Source organism: Equus przewalskii, chromosome 2 (assembly GCF_037783145.1).
Source record: "Equus przewalskii isolate Varuska chromosome 2, EquPr2, whole genome shotgun sequence".
Lineage (NCBI taxonomy): Eukaryota > Metazoa > Chordata > Mammalia > Perissodactyla > Equidae > Equus > Equus przewalskii.
Window position 1 is genome coordinate 86,006,873 of NC_091832.1, and position 14,421 is coordinate 86,021,293.

General features: G+C 37.1%; 1 protein-coding gene across 4 annotated transcripts in view; it reads left to right on the forward strand.

The window, feature by feature from the left end:
- TTC29 (tetratricopeptide repeat domain 29) overlaps positions 1–14,421 on the forward strand; it is a 258,998-nt gene that overhangs the window by 148,041 nt on the left and 96,536 nt on the right. For all 4 annotated transcript variants that reach the window (XM_070611649.1, XM_070611648.1, XM_070611651.1 and 1 more), the window contains one exon: positions 12,837–12,928. In XM_070611649.1, the coding sequence (XP_070467750.1) occupies positions 12,837–12,928 (92 nt within the window). The remainder of the gene's footprint in view (positions 1–12,836; positions 12,929–14,421) is intronic.

Genomic DNA, 14,421 nt, shown 5'->3' on the forward strand with positions numbered 1-14,421 from the left:
TGAACTCACCTCCTGGCTGGGATTAGATAAAGTACTAAACTGTTGTTTATTGTCAGGCCAAAATTCTACTGGGAAGGCAGGGAATTCCAAGAGTAGCAGAGCCCCATCAGAAGTACCAAAAATCATTCCGTATTGCCACTGTTTCCCCTAAGATTCCAGTCATTTATTATTTACACTTATTACTAGTTGTTATAACCTACTTGATAAAAGCTCTTGGCAGGCATTGCATTTCCAGTCATTGTCGCATCTGTCAGAATGGAAATGACTCATAAATTGTTTTCTCGTCTCTTCTATCATGGTGAAAGGGTAATATATGAAGCTTCCTCTGTGTGCAGGCATTCAGAGGAAGACTTTCCTACCATGTTTTATTTTAAAGGAACGTGTTCACACAGCCTGATATGAAAGTATTACATCAGGGATCGAAATTAGGGTTTACCGAGTTTACCGGAATAATGGTTTGTGGTAGAAAAGATATGAAATTGTCCAGAGAGAAGATGCTCAAATGTTTTTCAAGGCTTTCATGGATTTCAGAGAAGGGGAAGCAAAATGAAATCTGACTGAATCCTGCCTTAAATGAGGAAGAAATCTAGTAGGAGGGATTATGAATAGATGATAGCTTTACTGCCAAAGGAAAGACAAATCTCCTGGTGGTAATTGGTTCATGCAAAAATAGAGAAATGTTCACAGTATTAGTGAAACCACAGTATTTATTAAAACCATCTATGTAGTCATTCACTGACGTAGAGCACTCCTTGATCCTTCCCTGAGGAGCCAGAAACCATTTTGTTCAAAGCAGCCAAATGGAAGAAGGTTGATGAGCAGCCAGTTTGGGGGAAGCTGAGGAACGTGGTTTGTTACCGAGCTAGTGACTTTTCACTGCTTATCTCTGTCTTAACTTGTTACTTTTGAAGGTAGAAACTGTATTTATCTCTCATAATTCTAGATTCAAAGAAAAAGAAGAAATGATTTATATTCCCTCCAGAGATAGGCAGAATTATTTCTCATGATACCATGACTAATCTAATGTAATTTCAGCCTTGGATCTTCCTGTCCTCACAGAGCAGAATGACCACGTGGGCTTGTAATGGGGGAGACTTACTTATCTGAGAATAGGACTGGATAAAACAAGCACACATATAGAGAGGGGGTTCTTATGTCATTTTGAAATGTCATTTAAGTCCTCTTTTGGGAACCTGACTTGTTTGCTGATAACTTGAATTCTCCTGGACTGGCTGTTAACTGAAAATTTTCACGTACTTTCCATTTACCATTGTTATAAAGTGCCATATATTTCCCTTTATTGGGTGAGATATAATGTGAAACATTAATATAATATATAAGCTATAATATATACAATATACTTCAATATTATATAATAATTTATATAAAAGCTTATTTTTCTTTAAGGCTATTAGTTATATATAACATTATTATAATAAATAATTATGATATATTATTATTAATTATTATAATATCTGATAATTATATCATACAACAACTAATTATATCTACATTAATGTTTCTGCAAGTACTTCACTACCAGTACCTTCCAAGAGCTCTACCATATTCATTCAACAATATTCAATATTAACATACATCTAGGAGCTAGGGGCACAATGGAGAACAAAACAGATAGGTTTCTGTACTCCTGCCACTTGTGAGCTAATTAGAGAGGGACAAATATTACCAAATAGATACATATGACACAGTGGTAAGTGCTAGACTAGCACAAAGAAGTGGTGTGTGTCTGTGCACAAGCACTGGAAGAGTCAGGCATGAAATCAGAAAGAGCATTGCAGGTAGAGGGACATGGAGGTGGAGAGAACTGAGCTTATTCCTGATAGTGAAAGGTTTGTGTGGCTGAAGCGAGGTTCCCCAGCATCCTGCACATTCCAGCAGGACATGAATGTTGACATTTCTGCACTGGCAAAGTGAGTGACAATGCATGTTTGGTCAAATTCAATTGGACTGGCACTTCATTTGATTCTGTTTGCCACCACCATCTTTAGACCATAATTCACAGAGAACTGAAATCACTGGTAATGTCACCATAGGTACAATGGAATCATTTGTCACACTGACTCTTCATCTTCATGTAAATGTAACCAAGTGGAGTTTGAGAATTTCTTAGTTTAAAAAAATACGCAAACTTTTTTCTCCCTCACATCTTTTCTGACAATGAAATCTCCAATCATTTTCTATAACCTGTGTCTACTGGCCTATTGCCACAGAAAGAATCAACCTGTATTGTTTTTCACTGATAAACATGGAGGGAGAAAAGGCTTGAAGTGATTTACTTGGCAGTTTAGCTCTCGAGAACCCTTTTCTTTCTTGGTACTTCTCTGGTTTATTCTTTGGATATGAGAAAGACATTCGTATTACCTCAGGTAAGGGAATTGGTTGTAAAGATTCCTGTGGCAATGAGAGAGAGCGATCACATGCCCTGAATACTCAGGATCAGTGGACAGTTGGGCCTCCTAGATTGAAAGTTTCTAGGGAACTGGAAGAGCCAAGGAAGACAAGAGGCTGCGTTTTCTTACTATCCCCACAGCAGCAGCAGCCAGTCTGACTCGCTCTGTTGACATGATTCCATCATTCTCTTGGTTTCATTTATCTTTGAGCACCTTCTCGCTTCTGCCTTGACCAACTGCTCAATGGGTCTGAATTTCCTAAGAAAGCATGATTGAACTAACTAATCACTATGATCTTCCACTGAATAGAAATTTTTATGTCAGCCCACTTCCGATTACTGGACTGCCTTTGGTCAAGGGCCTTCTAGCAAAATATAAAACAAAGCCAACAATGGAGATTAAGGGCAGGGAAATTTTCTTTTCAAGGAACTGTAAATAAAACTCACACTATGGGGGACTGGCTCCGTGGATGAGTGGTTAAGTTTGCATGCTCTGCTTTGGCAGCCCAGGGTTTGCCAGTTCGGATCTTGGGCATAGACCTAGCACCACTTATTTAAACCATGCTAATGCAGCATCCCACATAAAAGAACCAGAAGGACATACAACTAGGATATACAACTATGTACTGGGGGGCTTTGGGGAGAAAAAAAAAAAGAGGAAGATTGTCAACAGATGTTAGCTCAGGGCCAATCTTCCTCACCAAAACAAAAGCATACCTGAAAAAAAAATGCACACTATGATTGGGCTGTACTGGGTCAGTATTTCCAAGCTTTCTGATTTACAGTATAGAAAATAACAATAATTAGAATAAAAATTCTTCATGAATATGTCTCTCATTAGTATAGTACAGAACTATAATACTACAATGAGCAATTTAGGAAATGGCAGTTTTTAGCAATATGTTCCAATTTACTATTGAGGAAACATTTTTAACTATAAAATATAAAAGAATTCTATCTCCTTATTTTGGGGTTTGAGAGTCATCTGTATATTGGATGTGTAGAGAGAGAGTTTTAGGTGAAAGAAGATTCTTGGAAATATTTTGAGATATATTTCTATCCTTACAGCTTTTGAAAATACATGTAAACTCCCAGAATGTGAGAGATTAACTAGCAGTTCTAGCTCAGCTTATGAAACTTAAGGATAACCTTGAATTTTCATCAAATTCTTAAAAATTTCAGACTATAAAAGAAAATTTTGAAAGCACTGATCATTGTACTTGTAACAACTGCTATTTAATATGAATCAAAAGCGTTGTAGGTTCAGCTCTCCTTGCTGTCACCTATCTGATGTAGGGACATTTTAAAGAGCAGTTCATTAAGAGAATGCCAGATTTTTCAAATGAAGGGGAAGTATGAAAAATAAAATTTCAATTGAATGAAATAACTTGTCATTTGGGGTTTTTTTTTTAAAGCTTAAAAAAACAAATGAATTTATGAGATTTTAAAACCAAGGATAAATTATTGATAACAATTAGGGCATATCTTAAATTGCTAAATATATCAATGTAGACTCCTAAAATCCAAATCATACTTTTGAAAGGGAGAATTCTAGATCATTTGGTCCCACCCCATTATCTTCCAGACTTGGAAACTGAAGTTCAGGGTAACCAAGTGACCTGTCGGAGGCCACACCCTGAGCTCATGGCGGAAGGGAAACTGGATCTCGTGTCTTGACACTCGGCCCTTTCTGCCCTAGGCCATACAGCCTTCACGTTATGTGCTGGGTGATGTAAACATTCAGTGTGTGACAGATAGTCCAAATGATGAGTAATGCATTTCAGGGAGAAAGAGTACATGCTCCAAATGGTCAATATAAATAGTAAAGCTAGACTCTCCTAACAAGAATATAGTTTCAGCAGAATGCAAAGTATTTAACTACTTTTGTATATTATTGTTTACAGAGCTGCACATTTGATTATCCTCAGTGTTCATTCAATATAACAAAGTTGTAAAACAGAATTACCGTATTTATTGCATGTCAGATACTATGCCTTTGCCAAACATGTATAAGGGCCTTTAGGTCACGTGAGACCAGTTCTGTTTACCCCATTTTAATCATCTTCTACCACTGCCTCTTGCTGGCTCCAGTAAATGCTCTGAATATTGTTGCTGCCCAGTCTGGTTCTCAGCCTGTTACTGCAGTGCTTGTCAGAAATCATTAGCCACTGATTTCTTTGACTAATGTTGCAGTTGATTGTCTGAATCATGTTCAGACACTGTAAATGAGGCAGAAACATCCTTTCTGCTCACCAACTGTGAAATGACTAAAGGAGGTTAGATTGCCAGAAATCAGAATAAATGTATTTCCAATAAGATTTGACAATGATTTCAAGCTGAAGATGGCAAACTTGAAATTTTATTTCTGTATTTCTTATTGCACAAGAATAAATCTGTATCACTGTCTTTTTCTCCTCAAAGTAATGCACCGTATTAAGCACAGTGCTGAACTTTTGTTATGAAATGGCACAGTTTGGGGTTTGTGTAGGAGATGTATAACAAAATGTTAGCTGTGCTGCTTTTTTATGATGGGTAAGGAAGAAAAAAGGTAAAAAAATGTACCCTAAGCAGTGGACTCAGAACTTCTTATTTACAGACAAACCAGATGGATGCCTCTTTATGATTTTACAGACATTTTTGGTCCAACTCAGTTTACTTAAACTCTTCTAGAATTCAGACTTGTGGGTGAAACTAGAAATAAGGCATTCAACTGTGACTAAACTTTTGGGGTTTCATTCTCACTTATTTCACAGATCCTGGAAGACTATAAATTTGGGGACCTTGAGAAGGGAAAACAGCTCTTTAAATATTGAAAAGACTCCCATGGAAGAGGGATGGACTTATCTTGTGTTGTCTCACAAAACGCAACCTTGGCTGGCAGGTGGAAGTTACAGATTTTGCTTCAACTTAAGCGATAGTTTTCTCACATAACTCTGCAATGATTGAGTGGCTAGCCTCACAAGGGAATAGTTTCCAATCATGAAAATTGTTCAAAAAAAGGCTAGATCAGGATTTCTCAACAGCGACACTATTCACACTTGGGGCTGGATAATCTTTTGTTATGGGGGCGATCATGCGCTTTGTAGGGTATTTAGCAGCATCTCTGGTTTCTACTCACTAGATCCCAGTAGCACCCCTCCCGCTTTTGGCAACCTAAAATTCCTCAAGACATTGCTGAGTATATCCTAGGGGGCAAGATCACCCCCATTTGAGAACGACTTTAGATAAGTAAGATAAGTACTTAAGGAAATTAAGCAGTTGCTTCATTCAAATCTTTAGCAGGTACTATTAAATACCTCATCCTATTGGAAAGTTATAACATCCCTTCAAGGTAGACTTTATTTATTTCCATTTTCCTCTCAAGGAAATAGGCTCAGAGAGATTGTCACCTGACACATGTCACTCAGCTCAGTAGTACACCTGCATTACTCAAAAGCTTATGATATTTAGAAGAATTTTGAACACCCAGGGGGAGATTTGATTAATTATTCCATAAGGTCCCTCCAAAGCCTGATCTATGCCCTCAGAGTAGGTGTTCCTACTGATTTCAAATATTGAATTAACTAAGAGAGCAGTAAGGGGGAGGGTGGTAAGTGGAGAAAGGAATGTATGTAGGACAAAATACCAAGAATATGGAGTAAAAGTAGGATTAGAGGTCATTGAAATTTTTGCAAAATTACAAATTTTCCGTTTCAAATGGGCTAGATGCCAGAACTTATTTTATATAGTGGTTTCTATGGGTTATTTTCCTACAAAAGTAATGATAGTTAGGGTCACCAGCCAGAGCGTGGCGGCCCATTTAATCCTCGTGTCACTGATCTGTGTTAGTATGAGTTGTGCATACTCAGTGCTATGCCAGAAGGAGAAAGAAAATATGTCCTCTCCTTTCCCTAGTCACGGGAACAGCTCTGCATAACATTTTGAAAACTTGGAATAATGGGACACAAGCCAGCCAGCTGCACCGTCTTGAATGTGGCATATTTTAACCAAACAATGTTGAGCTGCCTCGAAGGTAGAAAAACAAAATCATGAATAAAAAAAGCCCTTCAAAAGATTACTTTTACATGCACATAGAATAAAGGATGAAAGTGAATGACTCATCTTACCTTCAAAATAATCTAATTCTTTCTTTGTAATAAAAAAGATAAATTGCAGCTTGAAAGTCTGTCACTTAATACCCATCACTTAAAACAGTCATTGCTTGGTCCGTGTTTCTGGACAAAACATTCTTTGCAACAACCTTAAAGCAAACTTTTCTGTTGGAGAATGTCACTTTTTTTTTTTTTTGAGCAAGATTAGCCCTGAGCTAACTACTGCCAATCCTCCTCTTTTTGCTGAGGAAGGCTGGCTCTGAGCTAACATCTGTGCCCATCTTCCTCTACTTTATATGTGGGACTCCTACCCCAGCTTGGCTTGCCAAGCAGTGCCGTGTCCACACCTGGGATCCGAACCAGCGAACTCCTGGCCGCTGAGAAGCGGAATGTGCGCACTTAACTGCTGCGCCACCGGGCTGGCCCCTGGACATTGTCACTTCTATGCATTCTGGTAAACCTTTTTTTCTCATTGTATTACTCATTTCCATCTCCAAATCTTTGCTCAAGCTGCCCTCCTCCTAGTTACCCAATCCTGTCATTCCTTTAAAATGCAGATGGAGTTTCTCTTCCTATGGGAAGCCTTTCCAGTTGTGTTTTGTTCGTTATTCTTCCAATCATCTAAAATTCACTCGTTTATTTATTTAACTACAAATTTTCTCCCCATCACCTAAATACAACATACACTGGTGAGGGCAGGGATTTTGCATTGTTCACTGCTGTAGTCTTAGCACCTAGAACAAGCCTTGGCCCATAGTAGACGCTCAGTATTTGTTTAGTGAATTAATAATGTCTTTGGGCTAAATTTTTAGCCCTTTACACAGACTTACAGTACTATATAATTTCAAAGCCTGTAAGTCTTATTGCTTTAGATAGTAAAGTCTTTAAGAGAAGGAATAGATCTATAAATATATATATATATGTTATATATATATTTAATGTACCTATATAAATATATATATATATATAATTTTATCTTGCAGTCATATCTAATGATCTAATGGAATGTACTGGAAGAGTTCTTTGCATAATACATTGGTTCTGAAGGGTGAACATTGTGAAGAAAGTGATGATGAGAGGGACTGAAAATAGCAAATAGTTACCTCTTCAGGTATCAGTGACTCAAATGCCTGATTCCCACATCTGCTGCCGCCCGTTCCCCTCTTCCCTTTTTTCATCTCTTCCATGCTACTGTGATGAGGAACATGTGGAAAAGCATGTGGAGCATCTAGAAAACCTGAAGGTACAAAAGTAGACTTAAAAAACAATGCGGCCGGCCCCGTGGCTGAGTGGTTAAGTTCGCGCGCTCCGCTGCGGCAGCTCAGGATTTCACTGGTTCGGATCCTGGGCGTGGACATGGCACCACTCACCAGGCCATGCTGAGGCAGCGTCCCACATGCCACAACTACAAGGACCCACAACTAAAATATACAACTATGTACTGGGGGGATATGGGGAGAAAAAGCAGAAAGAAAAAAAACAAACAAACAAGAGGTTATAAATATTGGTACCTAGTTAAGGGATCATAGCACGGGCTTAGATTTCAAGAGGCTGGCCTTTTTTTTATAAACTTTGCCCCAAATTATCCTGCCACACACTTTCTGAATTGTTTCATTTCACTCTGTTAGACTGCATAAAACTCCACCCAGAAGAAATGACTTGGGACTAGCAAGCACCCTCCTTTTAAAACTGCAACTTCTGGCAGAGTTAACGATCTTTCAGTCATTCATACCTAAGTATGAATTAGTTTAATCAACTACGTTCTTCTGTCAGTAAGATGAGGAAATTCCCTAGGGGAAATACAAACACACAGGTGGGGGAGGTGTATCGAAAGGGAAGAAGGCAGATGGCAAGTTATTTCAGAACTTTTCCCAAAGCAGACCTTTCTTTCACCAAAGGAAAAGAGAAAAAGAAAATTTTTTCCCTCTCTCTTTCTTCTTTCTCTTCTAAGCAGCAAATATATTAAAAATAGACTGGGAAAGAGTAGCTCAAGGGATCATTGCAGTGATAGAACATCTCTATATCTTGACTGTGGGGTGGTTACATGAATATATACATGTGGTAAAATAGCATAAAATTAAGATCTGCACATGCGCACGTGCGCGCGCGTGCGCGCGCACACACACACACACACACAAGTGCATGTAAAACTGGTGGAATCTGAATAAAGTGGCTGCATTGTATCAACACTAATTCCCTGGTTGTGATATTGTACTATAGTTACGCAAGATGTTACCATTGGGGAAAGCTGGGTGAAGGGTATATAAGAGTACTCTGTATTATTTCTACAATTGTAGGTGAATCTACAATTATCTTAAAATAAAGAGATTTTAAAACAAATGAACTGGGACAGTGTTTTCTGATAATGGCTGGCTGGGCAGCAGGATGAGGAGACCAGAGTGGTAGTCATCATAAGGGTTTAAAGTAAATTTCAGTTGTGAAAGCAAATATAAAGGCCATGAGTGCTGGAATTTTTCCTGTTTTAGTCTTGTCTAAAATAAAGGGACTGTAAGAGAGGAATTGCAGTGGATAAGGAAAGGGAAAATAGAGGAAGACAGGAAGAGAGGGTCCACATCAAATAGTTCATTTTCTTTTGTTCCAACGCTCCCTCATAACTGGAGATACTAAACATGTAAGGAAAGAAAACAATTGCATGTTTGAAATTATTAGAAATAAGAATGCCTTCTTATTAGGCACCTCCCTTAAAGGTGCCAAAGCTCAGGCATAGAATTTATTCTTAACATCTTCTGGGAGGACAAGGCTAATTGTCTATTCTCGTTATCAATCTCTCTCTCTCTCTGTCTCTGTCTCTCTCTCTCTCTATATACATATATTTACACATATATATTTCATATATGTATGAATATATAAACGTGTTTCACTCACTTTGTTGACAGGTAACAATTTTGACTTAAATGCAACGCTCCCTTGAAGACTATTGCAGCAAAAGAAATTAATGATCCTTAAAATTTGATTTTACAGCAAACAATTCTTCAAAAAATTTGTAGTGTATTGCAAGCATTATTCTTTTGCACATTCTCATTTTTTATGCTAAGCATTCTACAAGTTTGTTTTTTAAGTTGACCAATAGAAATTATCTCATTTTAAGAAATTGGATTTTATTTGAAAACATCTTTCCCAGTAAATCAGTTTCTTTTTAGTGGGAAGATAAAGTCCATTGGCTTTAAAACTTCTAGCGAAATAGTTTTCAAAGGTTCATCTCTGTTATTCACTGAAATTATTGGAGCAATTTGATCAAGTGGCCATGTAGCATGTAATTTTTATTAGGTATGTGAACTGCCTTTTCCAACTTTGGTAACCTTGTTATCATGCACAGTTTTGTGTTCACTGAAATTTACCTAGAAGCATTCTCAATCAGAATTTTCCTCTGGCTTGAAAAGTTTGATTAGGTTCACTGCCCATAAAATTTAGAGATATATAATAAATTTTCAATTCATCAAAATATTTTGCACCTGAGATTCTTCATTCTCACCTCTTATCTTCGGTTTGTGATGACAGAATTTAATCTTCCAGACCCTGGATCTGTTTTAAACATACTGTATGCCACAGGGATATTCCGTGAAGTACAGTGGATCTCACAGACTGCCACACTGCGTTTTCTCACTTGAAGTATTCTTTGTGAAAAAGGTTCCACTCTTTCTCTAAGAATTCAGTTTGATCAATATTTATTAATTTCCAAATTTTACCTTGCTTACTTTAAAAAGCAGGTAAGATAGCTTACTATAAGATTAATGTAAAACATCTTTACTTTCTACAGAATTTGCAATCTCGTGTTATTTTTCCACTTACTCTTATGAGCTTTTTTCTTTTTGTTTTAATGATGTCCTTCCTAGTCCACTTAGGCTGAACTACATGATTCACCAATCTGCTGAGTTTTACCTTGTATTCTTATGATTCTCCTGTCTGAATTTACTCTTTCCCAGTAGAGCTCGCATTCCTGAGGGACAGAGGCCTTGTCTTTGGTTTAGAGGAGCTCTTCTATAGCACTTTCAAGGTCCTATGGATTTCCTGTAATTGGTTATTTCCCTATTGGGCCAATAATGATCTATATTCTTCCTACTGCCTATATGTTTCCTGCTTTTAGGTAAAGTGTTTAAGCTGATACATGAATTCTCTCAAGCAACAAATAAAATGTGTTGTCTTTACTTTGAAGAGGGAAACTCCCACCAGCAGTTGTTCACTGATGACTAGTTAAGAGATTCCCAAAGAATTCTTGTCCTAAATTTTACATAGCACTCTATATTATCTCATAGTAGCCTCACAACAACCCTCAGATGTAGGTTTTCTTTTTTACTTCTAAGGAAAGCTTCTCAGGGAGCTTTCCTAGACCACATGTGTTGGGTGTGGAAGAATTAGGACTTGAACCCAAGTCTTCTTACTCTAAGGTGAGCATTCATTCCAGTAGACCACATCTGGCTCCATGAGGCAGCTCCTATGGAATCAAGTCTGAGGCCAAAACCAAAAGCCCAGACTGAGCTGGGTTTTGCCCCTGCTGCTCCCTGGAAGTACTACATACTCGTGTGGGATAGGAGCTGTCAACACTGAAATATTTACCTGTAATTTCTTTGGCACCTACCCTCCTATCCGTGGACTACAGAGTCACATCCCTAAGATAATACTGGATGCCTCTGGATATTATTGTACTGCTTCAGGGCTCATGGTGGCCAGGGACAAGGGAGAGAGGTGCAGTATAAGCACAGTTTAAGCTCTGGAGAAGTCTGTCTTCAGTCATTGCTCATTCACACAGTTGCACCAGTCCAAACTCTTTTCCACTGAACTGTAAATGCCTTGTGGGCGGCAAGCATGTTTCTTCCCATTTAAGACTTCATAAAAATAATCAGCCTAAAATAATCCTCATGTTAAAGAGACATATTTTGGGGTGGCAAATTTTTAACAACCTCGTGTTAAAGAGATATTTTGGGGTGTCTTCTTCAGTACACTCTATGATGTTTGCACAACAGCATAATTGCCTAACGACACATTTCTCAGAATGTATCCCTGTCATTAAGTGTTGTGTGACCGTGTTTTGATATTTGGATTCAATAAGGTCTCTTATAAATTCTCAAACTTTAGGGGTTCTGCCCCTTAACTCAGAAAGGTTTTTGTGAAGTCATGTCAGACTTAATCTAAGTGTTATTAGCTATCCAAGACAGAGTGAAAAGAATATTCTCAGGTTTATACAAGGTTTATTAAGAGGCTTAAAAGTAAGAATCAAAATTTTGAACTTTGCAGGTTTAAGAAGAATTAAAACACTGAATCAATATGTATCAGGAGGTTTTAATATCAATATTGTGTCAAGCAGTCATTTGTAAACCACAAATAAAACAAATTTTATGAGGTATCACAATGGCCTCATTGAAATTATTTCTCAAATATTAACTTTAAGAAAGTAAAGTCAAATATCAACACTGCCTCTAGTCCTTAAATCTGCCTTCTAAGCTGCCTCATGCAGGCAGTAGCACATAGCGTGTATATATGTCCCCTCACACGCTGTCAAATGACTTTCACTAATTCTTTCCTAGAAAATGTGCAAAAAGGATTTCCATAGAGGCCATTGGAGATTTCCTGTGTCCTCATGTGTATAATAGGTTGGGTCAAGTAACAATGAAGGAAGAAAAAAGAATGGGGATTTTGTTTCACATATTTTCCTCCTTCTGGCCATTGAAAGGGAAAAAGAATAAAAAGGAAAATTATACCATACAGATGATGTCAGTGTTAAATTAAATTAAGATCATATGTTTGGCTGTGGCAGCTGTAATCTTTAGATTATTGAAGAGATTGTTGCTAATAAACTACATTTGCAAGAAATATTTTTAGTGTATACTGAATACGTGTACAAACTATGAGATATGCATCTAATAAAATGATAGATTTAGAAGTTGCCCAGCATCTAAATTCATGCTTTACAAACAGCTATTTATAGAAAGAAAAGTGATATTTAAGCTGCCATTGTAGAATAGTATAACCTGCCTTATATTACCTTAGATAATAGTACCATATTTTAAAATAATGTTGTAAACCATTCAATTATTCATTCACACCTAAGTTATATAAATTGGAAGATTTGGGATTGTGCAGGAAAAGAATTAGTTTTACAAAAGTAAGACCTCACTGTCATGGCTTAAAGAGATGGCTATGAAACAAGTTATACTGTAGATAAAAATAAACCAAACCAATATGAAGTTTTAATAAACAAAAAATATTTTATGGAGACATTAAAAACAACTATTCATTTTAATCTTTTCTGGTATGAAATGAAACGTCAGTGAATCTGGTCGTGCTCTTTGTTTAATATGTATTTCTCCTTCTGATAGGTCCTTAACACTTACAGTAAAATCTCTACAGAGCTGGATGATGATCTCAGCCTGGGGAGAGCATATGAGGCCATCGCCAAGGTCCTGCAGAGGTACGTTAGCACAGCCTTGTCTTGCTGTCACTGTGAATTCACTCAGCTGTGAAAGACTTAAATTGTTTGAGGTCTGTCGCTTTCCATTACTGCCTGCTTAAATTTTAAGCAGTGCCCTTCTTAAGTGACCCTTTCATCGTAAGTTATTTTAAACCAATGTGGTATTTTAAGAGATGCACCTAAACTCTTCTTTGTCTATTCCTCCTCTGTATTGTTTTATTTTTGATTTTCTGTAAGTTTAGTGATGACCTTGAATGAAAGGGAAAAATCAGGTCACATCTCACAGGTTACAAAATCAGAGAGCACAGAAATATATAGTACGCTTCAGTAACCATGGCTCACCATAACCTTTCCAGATCTCTTCTTTGAGGAAAGTTTCCATTTATGCTTCAGTCATACTTCTTCCATTAAGACATCTCTCCTTTGAGCATATCTGGATAAACAATTGGGTGGAAAAACAATATTCCCAATATTTCGTTTAAAATTGAAAACGTAACAAAAGTATACATGAACAACTTCTGATGCAATTTTTTCCACAGAAAAGATGTGGTTTGCCCCTCACTCATCGTATTGTGATCATTGTGCACTCCATTTAATTGTTGCGTTATATAGTAGCATTATGATTTACGTGAAGATAAAATAAGAATAAGAAAAGTTATCAAAGTTAAGGCCTTGGTTTTTGATATATCCTATATCTAAGATATAGCTTTTTAATAGTGGTATATTAGTAATAATAATAACAATCATATAGACTGTGTCAAGTTCTAATTTCTTCTCATTTGTATTTCAGTTGTAAACACATACAGGGTGGTGTTTTAAAAGGTAAAATTGTTATTTGAAAGACGTTTAAAACATTAAATGCCTAGTGAACTGAAAGTGGATCCTCATTATATAATTACCATTGCCAATATAATAATTAACTATTAAATAAATAATTAATTAAATATTAAAATACCGATACCAATGAAATTAAAGGTACCCTACAAAATACCAAATAAAATGCAAAGCAGTCATCACTGGATAAATGGTTAGGGACGCAGACATATTTATATGGAGAATATGGACGTTTGCTCAAGGAAGGAAGGGCCAGCCGTGGGTAAAGCAAGCAACTTGTGAGTGCTGTGGTCCCTTCAAATAAAGGTTGGTAACTAGCCCATGGAAGATCAATCTGGCTATTCCTTAAACTTTTACTTTCCAAACAACACCTGGAAAGAAGCAGATATTTGAACCCAAAGAAGAGATTCATAATTATTCAATTTTATGTCTGTTTGGAACACACCAACTCTGCCCTTTTGTCGAGTTCATTTTGATTATTAAATCACTTCACTCCGCTGCTAACACTGCCCAGCATCAGTAGAAAATGGTTGGATTATTTGTCTTGCCTTGTGGTAGCAGACCTGGATGAAGCCTGCAGAGTTAGATAAATTCCTCCCTTAACATGTTTATAAAATACTTTTTACAAAATGACATTGTGTCCCAACATAACTAAAGAG